Genomic DNA, 21,502 nt, shown 5'->3' with positions numbered 1-21,502 from the left:
GGCCAGCCCCAGCAATTTAACAAGACCCTGTTTCAAAATTTAAAAGATGAAAAGGTCTGGAAGTGTAGCTCAAAGCTATAATAAACTTGAGTTCAACCCCCAGTACCAAAAACAAAATATATCATGATACATGGGACTGCTACAGCCCAAGAGTCGGGTAGGATGGAGCTAGGAAGAGAACTGCTGGGGTGTGTGTGGACGGGGATCCAGGGCTGCCACCCCAGCACGTCAGTGCGTGAGCTGAAGGTGCTGTGCAGGAGGACACTGGAGATGACTCCAGGCAGTGATAACTCACAGGTCATGTCAGAGCTCCTGCCTCTGCCTGGGGGCTTCCTCTCAACACTACCCACTCCACCGGCCTAGCTGCGTCTTCACCCCGAAAGGCCTGTGCGCGGGTGTGCAACATGGCGCCCAGAGAGGCCACCGGCAGGCCCCAGCCTGCTCCCCTCCCAGGCCCCGGCAGCAGCCCCCGTGCAGATCAGGGAACCACAGGGAGCAGCTCAGTCCCCAAAGAAGGCCCCGCCCAGATCACGCCAGATCTGTATTCTCAGAATGTCGCTTGAGTCATCCTGTGCTAAACACCTTTCGGGACATTCATTCATTCATTTTGGTTTATGAACAGGCTGGCGACGGTGTTGGAGATGTGGGCCCTAGGCCTGGTCCAGTCTGCCCACACCATGCCAGGCCAGGCCCCGCCACACCTGCACAGGAGGGGGCTGCAGATAGGACCCTCAGTAGAAAACTGTCCAAGTGGGAAACAGTGTAAAAACATAGGAATTAAATACTGAACCTCTAGAGGTGGCGCGAGGCGGGGTCAGGCAAGCTGTGCTCTGGGGGCTCCTGACAGGGCAGGAGAGGGCATGCTCTTAGATGGCCTGGTTCTCAACCCACAGCAGGGAAACTCTCTTCCGGGTCCCCAGCTGCCGGCCCCGGTGGGCACCCCGGGCAGGATGGCCAGGGCGGCCGCACAACCTGGGAGCCGAGGAGCCAGGAGGGGGCATTCACACTGGTGGCTTTTTCCATAGACAATTCTGCTCCAGGCTGGTCTTGGGCCCCTGGGCACAGGCACGATGCCAGCTGCAGTTGGCCCGGCTGTGGGTCTGGAAACTTCTGCCTGGGACCGGGCCAAAGCTCAGAGGACAGAGGGTCTGCCCTGCAAGACAAGTTGCTCCTTTCTGTCCCTGAGGGGCTGGGGACGCCACCTCTGGACTAAGGCCAGAGCCAGCACAAGGCCAGCGGACATGCTCCTGCGGTGTCTTGGCACTGGGTTGGGGCTGGACGCTGCGCCAGGAGGTGCTATGCCTGGATACTAGGAAGATCTCTGCCACCGGGGAGGCCCCAAGAAAATGTGCCTTGTGAGGTGAAGGGGTGACGGGGAGGACGTTCAGCCCCTCTCTCATTGCTCAGGGACAGGTGGGAGCTGACATGGTCATGTGTGCCGGGCACCAGGCCACCCACCTGGCAGGTTCTGGGCTGGCGCTAGGACCGGAAGTGCAGGTAGGAGCCCCGATCTGTCTCTTCCCGGCCATGACACTTATGCTCCGTGCCTCAGTTCACTCCTCTGTAAAATGGGCTGAAAGCAGCCAGGGCATAGTACAGAGCTGCTGGCACAGGCAGCTGACCTGCGGTCATGAACACCAAGTGCCACTGCTGACCCTCCGGGGCTCAGACCGGGAATCTGAGACTGACCCGCGTTCCTCGGACACACACGATCTCTGAGCCCCTGGGGAGTCAGGGGCCAGCGGTGCCCAGTGGAGCCAGCGATCTCTATGCTGAGCCCTGACGTGAGCACAGGCCTGCGGCAGCCCCTGCACCACCCCAGTGGGCCATCCCGGCCTCCCTCCGACCCCAGGGACAAGCTCAGCGTGTTCACACGGGGCTACACGCTTTGCCAAGGCCCAGCCGGGGACCTCTCAGAGCACCCCTCTCTTGCCACGGCCTCACGGAGCATCAGTTGAGCTCTCATCCTGGGTCAAGACCCTGCGCCAAGGCCGGGGGCCACATCTGTCTCCCCTGTGCCTTGGACTAGAGCTGCCCTGTCCTGTGGGTAGGGCGGCCCTGCCTCCTCTAATCTCCTCCAAAGCCCGCTGGCAGGTGGGAGTCTAACTGAAACCCCTCACGCTGCTGGGGCTTTCGGTAGCATGAGGCGGAGAGCACTACTGTGTGCTGGACTGGGCTGGCTGGGGGGGTCCCCTCTGCACTCCTAGGTCAAGGCTCGGGGGCCGAATACTATGATAACAATACTAATAAATAATTGTGATTTCCCCAGGATAGAAACGGGAGGTCCAGAAAGGTTCAGGCACCTGCCTCCACAGTCAGGGACCTTTTCACTAAACACTGTGCCCTCAAAGGCAGGTGGACAGGGGCGGGTCGCTTGTCTACCTGCAGGGGTGCTCCCCCGTGGTGCTCCCCCGTGGGTCCGCAGGGGCAGGAAGCTGCCTTTGGGCAGGCTGGTAGGGGCTTCTGGAGAAGAAAGCGCCACCTTGCACCCAGGAGGAGGCCCTCAGGGGAGGCTGCGACACGCACCCTCCCAAATGGGCCCTGCCTCCCCGCCAGCTCCGGATAAGAGGAACCCTGTCCATCCCCACACTCTAGCAGGGTCCCAGCGCGTCCCTGTCCTGCAGCCCACACTGCAGGTGAATGAGACACAGCCCTCCGTGTCTGCTTTGCAAGTGGTCAAGTGGTCCATGTCATGGCGGGGGGTCTGGATGAGGGCAAAACCTCCCCAGAGGGCCCCTCTTGGGGCAATGACTCCCGGCCAGTCACAGGACAAGCCACATCTTACCACGAAAACAGCTGAGTGAGCCAGGTATGGTACACACCTGTTAGCTCAGAGCCTGGGAGGCAGGCACAGATAGATCCCAGGCTCAAGGCCAGCCTCAGCAACTTAGCAAAGGCCTCCACAACTTACTGAGACTGTTTCACAATAGTGAGACTCTTTCAAAATAAAACATAAGACAGGCCGTGGTCCCAGCATTTGGGAGGTTGAGACAGGAGGATCCCGGTTCACAGCCAGCCTTGGCTACTTAGTGAAGCCCTTTGCAACTCAGTGAGACCCTGTTTCAAAATAAAGAATACATTTGGGTGTGGTGGCACCCACTTGTAATCCCAGTACCTGGGGAGGCTGAGACAGGAGGATCGCACAGGTTCGAAGTCAGCCTCAGCTACTTAGTGAGGCTCTCAGAAACTCAGTGAAACCCTGTTTCCAAATAAAATATAAAAAAAATAGCCGGGCATGGTGGCGCACGCTTGTAATCCCAGCATTTGGGAGGCTGAGACCAGAGGATCGCAGTTCTCAGACAGCGTGGACAGCCTCAGCTACTTAGTGAGGCCCTTCACAACTCAGTGACACCTGTTTCAAAATAAAGAATAGGTAGAATGCCTCTGGGTCCCACCATCCCAGTACTGCAAAAAAAAAAAAAAAAAAAAAGGTCTGGGAGTGTAGTCTGGAGGTAGAAAGCCCCTGGGTTCCATCCTCAGTACCACAAAAAGTAAAAAATAAAAATAAAAAAAGAATAGAAAATAGGACTGGGGTTGTAGCTTAGAAGTAGAATGCCCCTGGGTTCTATCCCCAGTACTGCAAATTATAAATAAATAAATATATAATATATATACACATACATATACATATATATGTAAATAAATAAATAAGGCTGAAGGTGTTGTTCAGAAATAGAATGCTCCTAGGAACATTCAATCCCCAGTAACACACACACACACACACACACTGGTGTCACACTGGGCTGCTCCCACCCAGAGGCAGCCTGTCCTACAGGTCCTAGGGCCTTTGAACTGTGTACCAGTGGAGGGCAGATGACCGTCCCCTGGCACCTGCTCCCCCTGTCCTGAGCCCCACTCCCTGTGGGTGCCCAGGCGGCTCTGCAGCACACCCCAGCCCCAGGGGTCCGGGTTGGAGCAGCCCAGGTGCAGCGGTGCCACAGGCCCCTGAGAGTCTCCCAAAGCAAGCTCAAGAGAGGGTCTAGGAGCTTTCCGTAGCCAGCCCGAGCCCTCCCGGGCATAAATATCCTATAGCCCTCCAGCCAGAGCCACAGGAGGTAGGGGACCAGGGACCAGGGGACGTGCACACTCCTGCCTCCGCCCTGGCCCCACCCTCCACAAGGCCCACAGACCCGCCTCAGAGCCTGCTCCCGGCCGGCTTGTGGCCAGCCTAGACCCCGGGCAAGTGGGTGGTCAGAAGCTGGCCCTAATGCCTCTCTCTTCATGGCTCCCTGTCCCCTAAGGTCCCTCGTCCTGCCGACCCTGTTCTCACTACAGAGGCCTTTTCTGCTGGCTCCCCACCAACCTCTGCCCCCCTGGGCTCCCCAGCACAGAGACTCCCAACATTGCCCAGCACAGGTCAGGCCTCATGCTGGCCTTGGCCTCGAACCCCTCTTCCAGTTGGGGGTCATGGGTACTCCTCGGTAGGTAGACAGAAGGGCCCGGCCTCCCTCCAGGCCCCTTCCTGGCCCCAGCCAGCTGCCTAGCTGCCCAGCTCTTCCAGCCCGCGCTCCAGCCTGGGGCATTTGTAATTCTTCCTTCTTGGGCATCCTCTGGCAAAATATTTGAAGAATGTTCTAATTATCTGTGATCAGCCAGGGAGGAGGGCCTGGGTCCACTCATCCAGGAAGTAACTGGGCAAATACCGGGGGAGGGTGGTGCCCGGCTGCACACCAGCTCAGACCCTTCCCACCGGCCTCTCCCGCAGGTGGGCCGGGGTGTGCAGAGCATCTCCAGCCACTGCAGGGGCTCTGGCTCTGGAACTAGCAGGCTCTCAGTGTTCCTGCCTGTCAAATGGGAATAGAAATGTCTTCTAGGTCTGGGCTGACTCAGCCCCTGTGAATCATGGCTGCAGGTTGGCCCCGAGTCCCAGTTAGAGCTCTGCCCTCCTGCCCTGGCACCCCCCGCCATTCTGGGCTACAGAGGGCTGGTGAGAGCACACCCCAGCACCAGAGCTGGGTGCCAGCAGGGCCCCCGTAGCCCCGTGTGGGTTGGAGCCAGAGCGTGCAACAGAAGTGGTCAGAGGTGGACACAGCAGGCCACCGCCCGCCAGCCACCGTCCTTCCTTTGGTCCCCGAAAATGTGTTCCTCTTCTCCTCCGCGGGGCTCCAGGACCCCGGCTCGGTGGGGAACATGGCCCAGAAGGACCAGCCCAGGACTGCTCTGGGTCTCAGGGTTTTTTAATCTGAAAATAGGAAATGATCAGCCCCCTCTGGCAAGCGGCCCTCCCTCCTGGCCTGGCCAGGTGCGGCCCAGGAGGTGGCAGGGGCAGCCTGTCTGCACCCAGCCCTGCCCTCTGAGCGGTGCCTCGTCCGCCCCAACACAGGGCCCACACCTGGGAGGGGCGGGCCAGGCCAAGGCCACCCCCGTGCACTGCCTGCCGTCCCTACCCAGCCTGGCTTACAGAGGGAAGCTGAGGCTGAGAGGACACCCAGCGACCTGGAGGCACCCCCAGGCTGCATCCTGCCCGGCCCCAGCCCACCCAGGCCACAGTGCCCCTCTATATAGTGAGGCCAGGACAACTGCTGAGGTGCCCAAGGCTGTGCCTGATGAGGTCCTCTCTGGGGTTGAGGTCTTGGATGCGCTCCACTGGCCGCTGACCCTCACGGGCCTCAGTTTACCCCTCCACCCGTGAGTCCTGCCTGCTACAACCTTTCTGGGCCACTGTTTCACTCAGTTTGCTGCCCGCCATATTACCAGGGAGGAAAGCGTAGTGTCCACTCGCCCCTGGTGCCCCAGAGTGTCTGCCCTCCTGCCCTTCCTGCATAGTTGGCATTCCTGGCCTGGCATCCTGAGACCCCAGCCCGAGAGGAACCAGGCAGCCTCTGGCGATCTGGGCCCTGTGAGCTGGCACGGGAGCTCATGGCTGAGGGGCACAGGGAGCTGGCAGCTCTGCATCTGTAAAAGCAATGCCCCACTCAGTCATGGTAACCCCAAACCTCAGGACTCTGACCTCTGACCTCAGAAAGCTCCAGAAAACTCCTGGCATACAGGGCCCATCTTGACACACAGGGTTCTGGCCCCACTGGGCCAGATCCAGCAGCCAGGCAAGACTCCTGATCCCATGCAGCCCCTCTTCCTTCCAGGAGCCCCCCGGGACCTTCCTAGGTCCTGCCCTCCCCTCCCACAGGCCATCTGTGCCAGGCTGAGTCAGTGGGACCCTACTCGAGGCTCCCCGTGACACAGCTCAGGACGCCAACACCCAGAGATGCCAGGGCACCCGGGCACCAGCCATCCAAGGCAGCCCCGCCATGGCCCTAATGGGCCCGGTCTGCTTGACACGGGGGCAGTATGGCCAAGATGCCAGCCTGAAACCCCAGGACAGATGGATGGGTGGCTGGACAGGCCAAACAGGTGGGAGGAGCTGACAGGCCCCACTGGCCCGCCGCCAGGCTGGGCTTCTGGGTGTGTGGTGGCTGTCCCAAAAGGGCTCTGAGCCGCCTGCTTGGGGGTTAAGCTCTGGGCCCAGAATTCAGCCCCAGCCCCAAGCCCTAGGGGGTTCTCCTTCCAGGAACAGAAGGGAGACAGAGCCTGGAGAAGGGCGGCCCTGGCCACACAGGACCCAGACAGCCTGCTGACTGCCTTCAGGAAAGCAGGGGATCCCTAGGGCCAACCCCCAACACTCCCCACACTTCGGAGCAGCGAAGCAGCCCCTGCCCTGGACTTCCTGCTGGGACCCCACAGCCTCCCCAACCAACTGCCTCAGCTGGGATGCTTGGCTGGCTGGGGTTCCTCATTTCCATTTTCCACAGAACGCGCAGAGTGGCAGCGTCTTCTCCCAGGCACACAGCAGCCTGGCACGGACATCAGCGGCCACGTGGCCCTTCACACGTCTGGACTCTGCCTCCTCGGCACCCCTCCCCCCAGGAATCCGCACAAATCAATGCAGCGAGCGAGCCGGGCAGTCTGGGCTCATAGCACACCTGTCTGGAAACCCCGTGCCCTGGGTTTCCAAATGAGGAGCCTTCCTCTCAGGGCTGCTCCTCCGGCAGGCTGGACCATGAGGAGGAGGTCCTGCGGCTGAACGAGTCACTACAGTGTTGCACACTGCTGAGGCCTAAGCATGAGGGAAGGGGCGGGGGAGTGGAGAAGGGGCTGCAGCCTGAGAGGGAACCACCCGGCATCTCGAGGGGCTGTATCTCCGGGGTCCCCGGGCATCCGCCCTGGGTGACCAGAGCTGTGCGCCCTGCTGGGCACTCTCTTGGTGCTACACGGCCCTGCAACCCCCAGACCCTCTCTCTGCACATCCTGCTGGGGCTACCGGGCACCGTGGTCTACTTCATGGGCCTGAGGCTCAGGAAGGTCACGCTGGGAGGTTAGACCTGCCTGACCCACTCTCCACTCCGGGGCCAGTTCCAGCAAGAGAGACAACCTTGCCGCGCAGAGACAGGCTTGGTCCATGGTTCAGCCACTCAGCACTCCAGCCCCAGGAGTCTGGCACCTGGAGGCCAGCTCTCCCCACAGCTCAACCTGAGACACGGGGACCAGGACAGGCCTGAGGAAGATGGAGCTGGCATAGATGGCGGGGTGAGGGCCTGGCTCCTTGACGGGGACAGTGGGGAGGGGGTATCGGCAGCACCTGGAAATTCCCAGGGCTCCCCGCCAGCGGTGACATCACCGTGGGAAGACCTGAGGCCTGAGCTGGGATACCATCCAGCCCCCAGCCCGGCCCCAATATCACCTCCTACCAGTGCCAGCCAGAGGCCATCCCCACAGGCTTCACTGGACACCTTCCTTGGGACATTTTTCCCTGGGCCACCCCCTTGCAGATGGATTACGGGTCCCTGCTGTGGGTGCCCAAGAGCAGCCCCCAGAGGTCCTTCCCGCCCCACCTGGCCAGTCCCATGCTCCAGCATGGGGCTACAGCTTAGGGTGGTGGGGAGGTCTAGCGGGAAGGGGGGAAGGGAGGCTGTGGAAGAGAACCTCCACCACCGTCTAGATAGGGGGAACTGAGGCCCAGACAAGGAGACAGGTACCCCCAAGGCTAGGTCCTGGGCTTCCCTACAGCCACACATTCACTGGCAGATGCCACGACACGGCCAAGGAGGGCTACTTTCTCTCCCTGTCAAACTGGTCTTGGAGCTACCAGGTCGGGGCCAAGGCAGAGAAGCACCCCAAGCAGGCCTCTTGGGTCCCCATACCCCGCTCCAGGAAAGGGACATCATGGGGACCCTGAAAAGCCCCCACTCCGAACTCAGTGACCCCTGATCCACACAGCCCTAACCAGCTGGGTTAGTTGGTCTCTCTGTATAAAATGGAACCTTTGCTGGACCCCAAGCCAGACCATCCCAGGTTTGAGTTGGGGCTCAGCCGCCTCGACATGTGGCCCGCCTGGCTGACCTCGCTGCCTTTATCTTCCCACCCGTCACTGACAGTCCCGCCTGGCTCCCCTGTCCTGGCAGCCGAGGAAGAAACAGATTTGGGAGCAGACCCCAGAAAATGTACACACAGCAGTCCCACGAGACAGCCTTTCCCAGGACCCCAGGGGCTGAGTCCCCCCTCAAGGATGCTGTGCAAAGGACCTTCTCGGGGGCTCAGCACCCGGACTCTGGGCTGCAGCCTCCGCTCAGGAGCCCACAGCACCCTTGCCTCTTGCAAAGAGAGCCCGCCCAGGGGGGCCTGGCAGCTCAAGCTAGGCAAGGGAGCGGGACTCTGAGCCCAAGGAGACTGGGAGCAGGGGTCACCACGAGAGAGGGTTCTGGAAAATAGCGGAGGCCCTCAGGTGTCATCGGTGGGACTCCCAGGGACACTGGGTCCAGCTCTTCTGCACCATTTGCTGGTGCCCAGAGTCGCTGGCCTGTTGCTTCAGCGCAGTGGCCATTGGGGCTGCAGACCGAGCCTGGAACAGGCTGTGGGGCACCCCACCCCCTTTGCAGCCACCTGCCTGGTCAGTGTCCAGGCCTCTCTGCCTGCTGCGAGTCGGTGGGTGGCCTCAGCATCCTCCAGGATCCCTCTCACTCCTCCTGCGCCTGCTGGTATGCCTCTGGGGCCCAAGAGCCCACTGCCACCCGACAACAGCAAGGCGGCCCGAGCCTCGCGGTCCACATTCAGAGGGCAAGGGCATCCTGGGAGGGGGGCAGGAAAGGGGGAGGGGGCCCGGGCAGCTGAGCAGGAAGACAAGGAGGGAAGGGGAGGAGGGAGCGCACCTGTACCCACCCCCACCCCACCGGCCGGCCCAAGGGGAGGCCCCCAGCCCTGCGCCAAGGAGGGAGGACAAACAGAGGTTTTGTCCTTGGCCAGCGGGCGGCCTGCGCCACACAATGACCCTTTCATCAGGCTGAGGGAGCCCTGGGCCGGGGTTTCATCTGACAAGGGAGGGCGCCCGCCTCCTGTCCCCTTGTGAGGGAGCCGAGCCCTATCTGAGCTGGACCAGGGGCCGCGCAGAATGGAGGCCTCTAGGGAGCTCGCAAAGCCCCTCCGTCTGCCCAGGAGATGAGGGAGGCAGCAAGCTGCGCTGATGGACCCAGCGACCCAGCTAGGGATGCTCCCATTCCCACCTTGACCTGTGGACCCCGCTCTGAAAAGGAGACCCCGCCCACCCATCCACAGGCCCGCCACCACCTCCAGGCTGTCCCGGAGGCTGCCCGATGGAGCTCGGTGCAGACCAGGCTGCGGCCTTCGTGGCTGGTGTGAGGTCAAGGGTGTGGGGTGGGGACGGGGCAGGACTGGCCAGCCCTGTGTCCACCGAGCCTCTAGAGGGCCGGGACCTGTGTGACAGAGGAAATAAGCCATGTGCAATGGGCGCCTCAAAAAATCACTGCCTTCCTGAGGTCACCTGCCAGTCCTAGTGCACCCCAGGGCTGGGGGGCCTCCTGGTGCCCCACACCTGGGGTCCCCCTCCCGGCTGAACTACCCTAGAGAGCATGACCCTTGAGAGGCAGTGCAGGCCTGGATGCCACACTCCCGGTGACCTCAGGAAAGGCTCCTCTCCAGCTCCGGCACCCCATCTGCCCCCTCAGTGAAACGCTGTGAGGTGTGGACGGGGCGCCCGGGTCCACGTGTTAGACTGTCCTACTGCTCCCTCACCCAGCAGTCTCTTTCAAGCTCTTAATTATTCCAGCCAACTCCTATCCATCCTTCAAAACCCTGTGTAGGCGACTTTTTTTTCTCTCTCTCTTGCGGTATTGAGGATAGAATCCAGGGGCATTCTACCTCTGAGCTACACCTCCAGCCCTATTTTTTATTCTTTATTTTAAAACAGGGTCTCAGTGAGTTGCAAAGGGCCTCACTAAGTAGCTGAGTCTGGCCACAAACTACGATCTTCCTGTCTCAGCCTCCCAAATGCTGGGATGACAAGTGCAGGCCACTTCTCCAGGATGCCTGCTGAGGCGCCCCAAAGCTGCTAACTCCCTCCTGAACCAGTACAGCCCCTGGGCCTCCCTCGCTATCACCCGTGGCCGGCCTCCCCGCTTCTCATGCCAGAGAACAACTCTCTCCAGAGCAGTTGCTGGATACCAGGCACCGAGCACAGCTTTCCCGCAATTTCTCTCTGGGCATCCAGGGCTACCCCATGACATCCTCACCACACAGAAAAGTCAGGGGAGAAACACATCTGGTTGTCCGCACGCCCCTCGGCCTCACAAGGACCCAAGGGGGGTTAGAAAAGGGCCCATCCGCTCGAGCCTGGATCCCGACGGCAGCCGGAGCCAACCTCCCCAGTGGGCACCACCCTCAATTTCAAGGTTGACAAGCCTCAGCCATATGGCAAGGGGTCTCGTGGAGTGTGCTGTGACAGAGGGGCCCCTTTGCCGACCTCCAGGTGGGCCATCCTGGGAGTTAAGAGCCCATGAGGTCTCCCGCTCTACTCTCCCTGTGGCACAGTGACCAAAGAAGAGACCGAGGTCCAGCGAGGCCTCCTGTACCTGGGGAGACCCACCCTCAGGGCCTCTCGCTGCTCCTCTCCAAGGGAGACATGTCTACACTGGAGCCACATGGCCTCATCTGCCCCCATGGGAGGGAGTGGGCTTGCCGAGGGTCATGCCCACAGGCCTTCTGAGACTGCGGTCTACACCACCAGCCGAGCCACAGTGGGAGTCGGGAAGAAGCCCGGCTTTGGCAGGGCCGTGGTGAGCGCCCCCCACCCCCCACAGCCAGGTGGTCGGTGAGTAACCACCCTGTCACCCATGACTCACCCAGCTCCCCAGAGCGGGCGGTCACCATGAGGCTGTACCGGAAGACCTGGGGGGGGGGTGTCACAGCCAACAGCCACATCTGGGAGAGGGAGGCCAAGACCGGAAGGGACCTGCCCAGGACAGTGGCCCAGCCTGGTCCTGGCTCCATGCCGGGCCAGGCCCCTGTGCCAACCGACCCAGCACCGCAAGCCCTCTTCGTGAACTGCGGCCCCCACCTGCCCTCTCTTGGGCTTCTGCTGACCCTCACTGGCCCTGGGAGCCTGCTCTCTGACCAGCCAGCATGGGGCTGGCTGGGGCTGGCCGGAGCTCCTCACCCAGCTGGGCCGCACCCGGCATCCGCCGGGGGCCCGGGGCCCTTCCAGGCCAGCACACCCGTCCAACCCAATCAGCGGCAGGGGCCAGGCATGTGTCTGAGATTCGCTGTGTGCGGACCACAGCCCAGCACGGGCAGCTGGGAGAACAGCCCAGATGAAAGGGGCAGGATCAACTGTCCGCCAGTGTCTGATCTGAGCCATGGGATGCCTTCTGGAAAGTTCCCTGGAGCAGAACAGAGCCTCCGCCCAGGGCCTCCCCTGGCCCCGGCAAACTCAGATGCCAGGGGCTGACCTCGGGGTATTCCTGCCATCTGTGGGTCTGAGGATGGGCTCAATGCCCGACCACCTTTCCTGTCCTCCCGGCTCTTCCACACCCAAGGCCGGCCACCAGCCAGGGCCACAGAAGCAAGGTCTTCTAGCTACCCAGGCTTGCCTTAGAATAGTCTGGGTCCTGCTCTCACCTGGGGCATCTTTCAAACCCGCCAGCCCTGGGCCACCCAGCAAGCTGGGGGAAGCCAGCGGCCCCCGGGCCTCCATGGCTCAGGGTCACAGCAGAGTCCCAGTGAAGGCGGCATCAGCGCTTTCTCCCCCTGGGGCTGGGGCTGCCCACTGAGGCCAGGCGGGGGCTTAGGCTGGCTTATGGAGCCCCAGGGCTCCTGCTAGACCCCAGCACTGGACCATTTAAGAAAGCTGCTCCCTTTAAAGAACTTCTGCCCACAAGGCCTGTGTGTGTGCGGTCAGGGGACAAGCCTGTACAGATGCTACAGACGGGCTGGGAGGCGGGGCCACCCCCACCTAAGGAAAACCTGCGGCTGCAGAAGTGCACCGGCCACCACCTGCCACAGACACCTCCCCCAACCGCTGGGGGCACCCCTCTCCCTAACAGCTCCTGAGCCCCAAGCTCACCTCCTCCTCTCAGACTCTCACTCCAAACCCCGCCAGGGCTCCTCCTGGCTCCCACCGCTGGACACCTCCCCAGGAACACCAAACCTCAGCCAGCCAGCTCCAAAAAAACGGTTTCTTGGGCAGAGTAGCTGTGGGATCTCTAGCAAGACTCCACGTTGATGTTGAGATGCCAGGACTGGGGGGGGGGGGCTTAGTGAACTCCAAGAACTGCAGCCTGGTCATTCCGAGGGCCCCTGAGTGCCCCAGGAAGGGAGTCAGAAGGAGGGCCCTCTGGCCGGGCACTTTCTTAGCCTGGGCCCCCGCTGATCAGGCGGTGCCTAAGGCCCCTGGCCCTGCCAGAGCCGCCTGCTCCCCCACCCCGCCCCAGGCGATGCCTCCGCAGCCGGGGCTGCCCGCTGGGCCTGGAGCGCTCCCTCTGCCCGGACCTTGTAATTATGTCCCACAGTCGGGGAAACCGCGGGCCTCGCAGCATCTGGCTGCGGTTGCGAACTTTTGTTTCAAGATGCGCGGCTATTTATAGAAGGAAAACTGGTAGGATAGTAATTTCCTAGGAGCTGGAGGAGAAATTGGCTGTGTCGTTATTAAAAGGGGGTGGGGGCGCGGCGATTTATTAGGACCGCGGCCGCGCGCGGGAGGAGGGGGCGGCGGGGAGCGGGACGGCGGCGGCTGCCCCCTCTGGCCGCGTTAGGCGACCCCGGACGTGGCCCGCGTGTCAAGGAGGGGCGGGGGAGGGGAGGGAGGGGGAGGGAGAGCTGGCTCTGAGGTTTAATCAGTAGCATCCAGCTTGAATTCCCCCAAACGGCGGTTCCATAAATCAAACTTCTTTTTAAATGGAGGCCAGAGCATATGCGTCCCATTAGGAACCGGGCGAAGCCGCTGCGCGGACGCGCCCCCTCGGCTCTCCGGGCCGGGCCGGACTGGGCCTACCCCGGGCTGCCCGCGGCCGGTGGCGCTGCCCGGCGGCGCGCCCACGCCGCGGCTGCTCAGCCTGCTACCTGGGCGCTCCGCGGCCGCCCTCCTGGGCTCCAGGCGAGGAGCCCCCCAGGGCTGGGGGCCGGCCGCCCGCGCCGCGGCGCCTGCGGAGCAGCCCTGGATGCCGTCTGGGGGGCGCGGCGTGCACGTGTGCGCCGTGCGTGCGCCGCCGGGGCGGGCGTGCGGGCAGTTCTCGCGGGTGCGCCATGCCCGTGCGCACCGCGCGGGCTCACGCAGCAGAGGGGCCCGGCTGGTCCAGGGCTCCGCGGGGAAGCGCAGGGGATCTTCGCGCAGCCCGGCTCTCGCCGGCCCCGCGCTGGGTGCGCGCAGCCTATCCTGGCGGGCGGTGGGGCCGCTCTCGGCCCCCTTTCTGACCCCGAGCCGGGCACTGCTCACTTTGGCAGCTCTTCCCCAGGTGTCCAGCGCAGCGGCGTGGGCCCGCAGCACCGCCCGAAACCTCCAGGTTCCGGTGCGCGGGGGCTGCGGGCACCCAGCGCCCCACCCTGCGGCCTCCTCGCCGCTCCCTGCCCACCCCGCTCCAGCGCTGGTGGCCAGGGAGCCCCCGCCCGCCCGCCCGCCCCGCCGGCCGCCCGCGGCACTCACAGGTAGCTGCCGCTGGACAGGAGGAGAAAGATCTGCGGGCAATAGACGGAGAGGAGCGCGCTCCGCCGCGACCGCAGGAGCATGGTGGGTCGGCGCGTCCCACCGGCAGGGCTCCGGCGCCAGCGGAGGCCGGGTCCCCGCGGCCCTGCCCGGGCGGCGCGGCGGCGCGGGGCGCTAGGGGCCAGGGCTCGCGGGCCCGGGGGCAGTGGTCGCCCGCGCCCCGCCGCCAGGGCCGCGCATCGCGCTGGGGCTGGGCGGCGGCGGGCGCCGGGGCTGGAGTTTGGCGCGGGGGCCGGGCCCGGGGCTGCGGGCTCGCCTCGGCGGCTGTCTGGCCCTCCGTCAGTCTGTCGGTGCGACCCGGCTCTGTCGCTCGCTCGGGCTCATGTCTCCAAGTCTCCCGAGGCGCGCGGCTGCCATTGGACGGGCCGCCCCTACATCCGCCTCCTCCGCGGGCGGGTTTTTTTAAAGGGAGGCTGACCGGAGCGTGCGGCGGGAGCCGCCCCCAGGGCTTGCCGGCCTGGCCCTGGCCGGACACCCGCACCCCCACCTTCGCGGGCCACACCTCTCCCGCCTGGCTCTGGAAGGCGCACCTGAGGGCGCCCGCGCGGAGGAGGAGGGGTGCTGCTCGTGGGGGGCTCGCTCAGCGGCGGTGCTCGTGTGTGCAGGCTTGTGCCGGCATGCGCCTGCGGGAGCGTGGGCGGTCTGGAAGGGCGCAGGTGTGCGCGCACAGAGGCACCGTCCGGGCTGCGCCTCGGCCTGCGTGGGCCACCAGTCGGGGGAGGCTGGGTGCAGGTCACCCGGCTCCCCCATACATCGCTCAAGCTTTCCTTTTGAGGCTTCGGCTGGGATTTGGTGCAGGGTGGAGCAGACCCACAAGGACATACTATTCTAAACAATCCCCTTTTCCAGTAAGCTTTTCTAAGCCTAAAAACACAGATTTAGGGTCCCACCTCCTATTGTCTGCCAAGCCTGGCTGGGTAAGAACAAACCTCTCTGTAGAGGAGTGGAAACCAGCCCCAGGGAAGGCACCCAACAGGGCAAACAAGCAGAAGGAGCCTTGTACAGTGTGATCAGTGGTCCTGAGGAGGGGATGGCCTGGCACGGAGGCCCATCCCCAGCATCCTCCAGGAAGGAACGCCCTCCTGCACCCGCCACCACCCCTGGTCCCAGGTCCCCCTGCTCCTCGTCAGAGGCTGGTGCTGCCCCGCTGCTCCGCTGCTCCGTCCCAAGCGGGCTCTGGGTTAGAAACTAACTCTCAAAGCGACCCTGTTTTGAAACTGCTCAGAATCCAAGACATAGCTGTTTTGGCATTGGGAGGACTGAGTTCTGGTTCCTGCTAGGAGGGAAGCCCCCAGGGACTGCACACGTGAGGTGCACCGGCAGAAGGGCGCATGCATGTGATGAACCTATGTGCACTGTGGGGGCAAGGGAGGCTAGCCCCCCAGCACACACAGAAACACACAGCAAGCGAGGGTGGGCTTAGAAGGCTGTGAGCACAGATCCCCCCAAGTCCCTGCCATCTCGAATTTGAAGTGGATATGTTGATGACGCTAAGATCCTGGCTCCTGGCATTCCAAAGTCCTGAAATACACCTTCTGGAAGTGTCCCACGGTGCCTGCTGGCTGTGATCTCATAGTTATTAACATTCGAAAGGCTTTACCAGTGCCACTGGGGTTTACTGGGACACATGCCCTCACTACCTCCAGGGCAGAGGCCCCCAGGACGGATCCCCCAGCAGCCCCAAGGGGATGCTTACATCACCCTATTTTTTTTTTTTTTTCAGATGAGGGAAGGGAGCCCGGTCAGGTAGATTATCGCCCAGGGCACTGGCCAGGGGTGATGGGAGGATGGTCCCAGACCCCAAGTCCCCTTCTCCACCCATGGGCTCCCAAGTCACTTAACCCTTTAGGCCCCACCTGGGCCCAGCAGCATCCTCCTACTCGCCGAGAGCAAGGCCAGAGCCCCTGGGGAGGAGCCAGCCTGCTCCTCTCCCTGACCTCTCCTGAACGGGTCACGGGTGGGTGTCTGGCTTTCCTGGCCGTCATCCCACCAGGGATTTGGAGATCACATTTTGGAATCCCAGGAGGGAGACGTGTGTGGTGTAGAGGAATCAGTTCCTCCCGTGGGACTCCTGGGCAGAGTCAGAGCACACAGAGGGACATCTGTCCACTGCCCCTTTCTTGCACATTCCCAGAGGGAAGCTGATTCAGGAGGTTGGGAGCTCAGGCTGGGCCACAGGGAGACGGGATGGGGTCCTGCTCACCTACACCAAGCTGTTCAGAGAAATCAGGGCCACATTCCCACTTACGGGGGGGCGGGTTCAGGGGGATCAGGCAAGCCAGGCAGGCCTCCAAGCCCAGAGGCCAGCCCAGGAGTACAGGCTAGGCCTGGCCCTCAGCTCCTGCTTGGGGTGGAGAGAGGGCAGAGCCCTGTCCACTAGCTGTGGGGGAGGGGCTGCTCCCTGAAGGTTCCTTTTGGGGAACTGGTGTTAGGAAGAGTGGTGGGCAGTGCAGGCCAGGGGCGGTCCAGTCCCATTCTGCCCCTGGTCCCTGTGGACAGCCGCTTTGGCCTCCTGGGCTCACTGTCTAACCCTCCATGCCGGAAGAGCACAAGCCCAGGACTCTGGGGCTGCAAGAAGCTTTCTGGAAAGGCCTGAGCGCAGGCGGCAGGCACAGGGACTCGGTGGGACTGCCCACCCCACGGAGGGCTGCTGAGTGGCCGGAAGACGGTGGCCGGCCCAACGCGGCACCCCTCACCTCCAGAAACAAACACCCAGGGACACGGCCTACCCGTAGACCTACAACAAACAGAGCCACCAGCAGCCACAGACACGCCCGCCCAGGCGGGCAGGGCCGCAGCCAGCTCCAGGGGCTTCCCGCCCGGCCGGCCTCCGAGGCCGCCGGCTCCGACCCCTGCCGGTTCTGGGACTCAGTTCTCCACCCGCAAGGTGGCGGAGGAGAGGGGATGGACAGCCGACCGATGACTCCCAAGCCGGGCTTCCACCTTTCGCCGGCGAGCCGGTCTCGCACTTACGCCAAAGCCGCCGCTCCCGCGGGGCTGCCCTCCTTCCCCACCGCCCGGGGCGCGGGGGGCGCGGGGCGCGAGCGCCCGCAGGTGCGGGGGGCGGCGGCGGCTCCGCGCAGGGCCGCCCCGCGAGGGTGCACCCAGCTCGCTCCGGCCTCCGCGCGCCCCCACCCCCAATCCAGGGAGGCCGGGACGGAATCTGTCTAAAGGAGATCGCGGCTCAACAGGTAAGGACTCGGCTGTGTTCAGGAATGTGGAAATACGACTCGGAGCAGCTACCGCGGCGAGCAGCGAGCGCGGCCCGCCGGGCGCCCGCCGGAGAGGGGGAGCGCGGCGGAGGGGGCGCCCGCGCGGGCGGGGGGCGGCCCGGGGAGCCCCAGGCGGCCGGCGGCCCGGGCGGCCCATCCCCAGCCAGCCCGACGAGCTGTCAGGGTAATTTCAACACGTCCGGGTGATGGATATGCCCGGCCGCGCGCTCCAGGCCGGTGCGCGCCCCCGCCGCCCCCCGCCCGCCCGCCGCGCCCTCGGGCCGGAGCGCTCGGCCGGCTCGGCGGCCGGGGGGGGGGGCGGGGGGGGCGCCCGGCCGGCCCGGGCAGGTGGACGGGGAGAAGGAGGGAGTGTGCGCCCGGCCCGGGCAGGTGGACGGGGAGGGGGTGCGCCCGGCCCGGGCAGGTGGACGGGGAGGGGGCGCGCCCGGCCCGGGCAGGTGGACGGGGAGGGGGCGCGCCCGGCCCGGGCAGGTGGACGCCGCGCCCGCTGCTGCTCCGCGCGGCCGGCCTCGGCGCTCGGGTGGGGGCCGCCGCCTGCGGGGCGCCGAGGGTCCCGCGCCGCCGCGGCGACTCACCCCAGCTTCACGTAGAGGACGCCAAAGCAGAGGAACACGTAGAAGACCCACTTGCGAAAGTTTCTGTGCATGATCCAGCGCGGGGGGCTGCGCCATAGACGGCCGGGGCGGGCCGGGCGGGCGGCGGGCGCTCAGCCGGCGCGGGGGCTCGGGCGGCGGGCGACGCGCGGGCGCTCGGCACGCGCCGCCACCATGGCGAGCCCGGGCGCCGCCCCAGGCCCGCGGAGCACGGCGGCCGCGCCTCGGAGCCGCCTGCTGGCCCGCCTGCGCCTCCCGCTCCGCGGCCGCTGCGTGCGCACTCGCCGGCCTCCGCAGGTGACTCGGCCGGCCCGCGGCGCCCGCCGGCGAGCGCAGGTAGGAGGGCCCGCCCCCCGCCCGCCCCCGCCCGCCCGCCCGCCGCGGCCGCCTCCGCCCTCCCGCCCCCGACACTCGAACGCTTCTCCCGGCGCCCCTCCCTCCCCGGCCGGCCCCCTCCCACCGCCCTCCGGGGCCGCGTGGGGGCAGAGCGTGTGCGGAGCGCGCGGACGGCGCGGCTCCAAGGGGCACCTGCGCCCGCGGGCGGGCCCCGAGAGGGCGGGCCTGGGGGGCACTCGGGCTCGGGCGGCCGGAGGGGGTGGGAGGGACCACCATCTCCGCTCCGGGCCCGCCTCTGCCGCAGTATTCCTGCTTCCAGGCCGCCTGGGGGGGAGCCGCATCCCCAGCGCCCAGCGCGGGGACGCGGGAGACGCGCTGTCTAGCCTGGCCACGCGAAGGGGATGGCACGGGGGACCGGTCCGCCGAGGCACGGGCACTGGCCGGCAGTGGAAGGCATAGCACTGAGCAGGCCCCCGGCGCTGGGCCCCGTCCCTCCTGGTCCCCTCCGAGGAGCTCAGCCCGGTGTTCTTGTTGAGCGACCCGGCGCGCCCGCTGGACCGGCCGCGGTGCCGGGCACACCGGAGCTAGGCGGGCCCGCTTCAGCCCCTGCTGAGTGGGCGCAGGGATCCGCAGACCCTGCTGCGCCAGGCCCGGTATGTCCTCAGGGGGCGGCCGGTGGCCGTGGTCCAGGTCCTTGCCAGCAGATGGACGCGGGGACAGTTCAGTCCCGAGCCAGCGCTGCTGGGTGGGAGCTAGCAGGTGTTTGAGGGAGGAGGATTGCCGGCAGCCCTGCAGCCCACCTCGCCTCGCCCCCGCGGAGGCCGCAGGAGCTACTGTCCCCCACCCCGCCCGTCCCGCCCGACCCCGGCCCTGATCCCCTCTTAATCCTCCAAATCCTCTGAACCTTTGCCATGACCCCGGCGCGGGAGAGTGGGCCCCAGGATCAGAGGCAGGCGGATGTGCAGCTGTGCGGAGCGGGGCGGGAGGGAGGCCTCCGAGAAGAAAGGGGTCTGGATCACAGGCAGGGAAACTGAGGCACAGGCAGAAGCGGAACGGCAGCCCCACCTAGTGCCCCTGCTCGCCAGCGGCCCGGGTGTCGCCCTACTTCGCCGACCCGGAGCCGGGCTGGGGAACCGCCGGGTCCAGTAGCGAGATCCCGAGCCGCTGGGCTGGCCGATGCTGCCACCTGGCGGCGACACGGAGCGACACTCGCACGCGGGAGCCCGAGCACAGGTGCCGGGTCCAGGAGGCCGGCAGCGCCCTACGCCGGCATGGGTCTGGGGGCCCCTCCGCCCTCCCGCCAGCAGCTTCGAGCTTGGCGTCGCTAGTGGGATCGGTCCCCAAGACCCGTCTGGCTGCGGCGGGGCGGGTACAGCAAGGGCATCCTCCCCGCGCGGACCCCTCTCGCTCCTGCCTGGGCCGGTCCCCGGGTGAGGTCGGGTTGGCTCCAGGACTCACGGGGTGGGGTGGGACTGGAGAGAAGCGGATTACAGTCGGCTGGCGGGACCCCGTGTTAGTCCACCGACTCCCACAGCCTCTCGGTCCCTCAGTTTCCCTGGGAAAGCAGAGGGACCCGGAGATCGGCCTGCCGCGCGGCGCCCTGCTACCCCCTGCCGGTGGCTGGGGGAAGCGGCACCGCGGGAGAGTCGGGCTGAACTCGGTGGGCCCCCTAGGTTCCTGCCACCCTGGGGGTCCGGTGGGTGCCTGAAGGGTCCCCAAATAGCTGTAGGGCTTCGCAGAGGCAGCACGAGATTCTTGCACCCGCAGGGCTGGGACCTTAAACAGGTCAGCCCCTGCCCCCCAATAGGGCATCACAGCTTGAATAGGATTGTGGACAAGGTCTGGCTCCAAGGATCCTGCACCTGTTTGAGGGTGCGGTGGGGAGACCATGGAGGAGAGAGAGTGGAGGCTGCACGTCTGCTGGGAAAATTTTTCAAAGTCAGGACATCCAGGAGCCCCCGGGGTCTCTGGCCACCCACAGCCTGCAGTGTCGGGCCCCGGTCACCATCACCATCAGGTGGTACCCACTCCCCACAGTGGTCCTTCTGACACCAGAATGCGCGAGCCTGGCACACACAGGCACCCAACCGCTGCAGAGCTCAGGACGTGGCCCAGCAGGGTGAGTCAGATGTCTGTCCCACTGTCCATCCAGGCCTCCTCTGGCAGCCCCACAGTTTCCAGAGGCATTGGGGGGGGGCTGCCTGTGGGGTGTCTCTAAGCAGGACAACTCTCTGGTTGCATGTGGAAGGCAGTCAGGAGCCTCTGTCCGGCTCTCCCTGAGAGGGGCTAGAGGTCACTGGAATCTGCCACATCTCCCACATGCCAGCCCACGTGACTGTCCCGCTCCTGAGAGCCCCTTCCTCTCCTCTGGTCAACAGGAACTCGGGACTTGCTGGGTCCCTTTTTAAGAGCTGGTCCACCGGGCTCTGCCTTCTCTGGACATTCTAGAGGATGTGACCTGTAAGAAGCTGCTCCAGGTGAGTATGACTGATCTGGGGAGGAACAAGGCTGGGGTGGAGACACCCTGAATGCCCACCCAAGGGTCCTGGGCTTGATCTGATGGACAGTGGGAGCCAGGAGCAGGTCCCATACAGGGGAGCAGCAGGGCCAGGTTTTTAGTTTAGACAGCCCCTGTGTCCACAGCATCCCATTGGCTCTGGGCCACGAGCTTCCTCTAATTGTGTCCTCCAGAACAGATACCCAAGGCTAATGACAACGCTGACTTTTCTCCATGACCGCGAGGTCCATAGCAGAGCTGAGGAAGGGTCAGATGAGAGTAAAAGATGGGTGGACAGATACCTGGATGCATACGCCCATGGAGAGGTACATGGATAGATATATGGGGACAGAGGTGTGGGCACCTGGATGTGGAGATGGACACCTGTATGGATATGTGGGGATGGATAGAGGGATGGATCAGTGGTTGGATGGATGGATGGATAAGTAGAGGAATGGATGATGGATAGCGGATGATGGATGAATCTGTCCTGGGCAGATGACTAGATGGATGGATTGTGTAAATGAATGGATAGGCATGTGCATGGATGGGTGGATGGATGTGTGGGTGGCTGAATGTGAGCATGGAAGGGGGTGAACAGGTGGGTGAACAGGTGGGTGGGTGGTGAATTGTGGATGGATGGATGGATGAATGGATGGATGCATGGATGGATATGTGGATGTATGTGTGGATACATGGATAGATACATGGATGGATGAGTGATAATGGACGAATGGTGCTTGGATGGATGGGTGGGTGGGTGGGTGGATATGTGGATGGATGGATGAATGTGTAGATGAATGGGAAGATGATGGATGGGTGGGTGGGTGAGTGGATGGATGGATGGATGGATGGGTGG

The 21,502-nt window shown here is 64.3% G+C and overlaps 1 protein-coding gene across 2 annotated transcripts in view; it reads right to left on the bottom strand.

The window, feature by feature from the left end:
- The window catches only part of WNT7B (Wnt family member 7B), a gene marked incomplete at both ends in the record, with an annotated part of 41,031 nt that extends 23,168 nt beyond the window's left edge, over positions 1-17,863 (bottom strand). Inside the window, one exon of one of the 2 annotated variants that reach the window (XM_080706013.1) lies at positions 17,793-17,863. In XM_080706013.1, the coding sequence (XP_080562139.1) occupies positions 17,793-17,863 (71 nt within the window). Of the gene's footprint in view, positions 1-13,924; positions 14,008-17,792 lie in introns of those variants that run through there. The other variant, XM_080706012.1, reaches the window with a different exon arrangement.
- Between the last annotated feature and the right edge of the window lie 3,639 nt (positions 17,864-21,502).

The sequence above is a fragment of the Muscardinus avellanarius genome, assembly GCF_963383645.1.
Source record: "Muscardinus avellanarius genome assembly, chromosome: 11".
Lineage (NCBI taxonomy): Eukaryota > Metazoa > Chordata > Mammalia > Rodentia > Gliridae > Muscardinus > Muscardinus avellanarius.
Note: the sequence above shows the minus strand (reverse complement) of the source record. Positions and strands in the feature narration are given on the sequence as shown.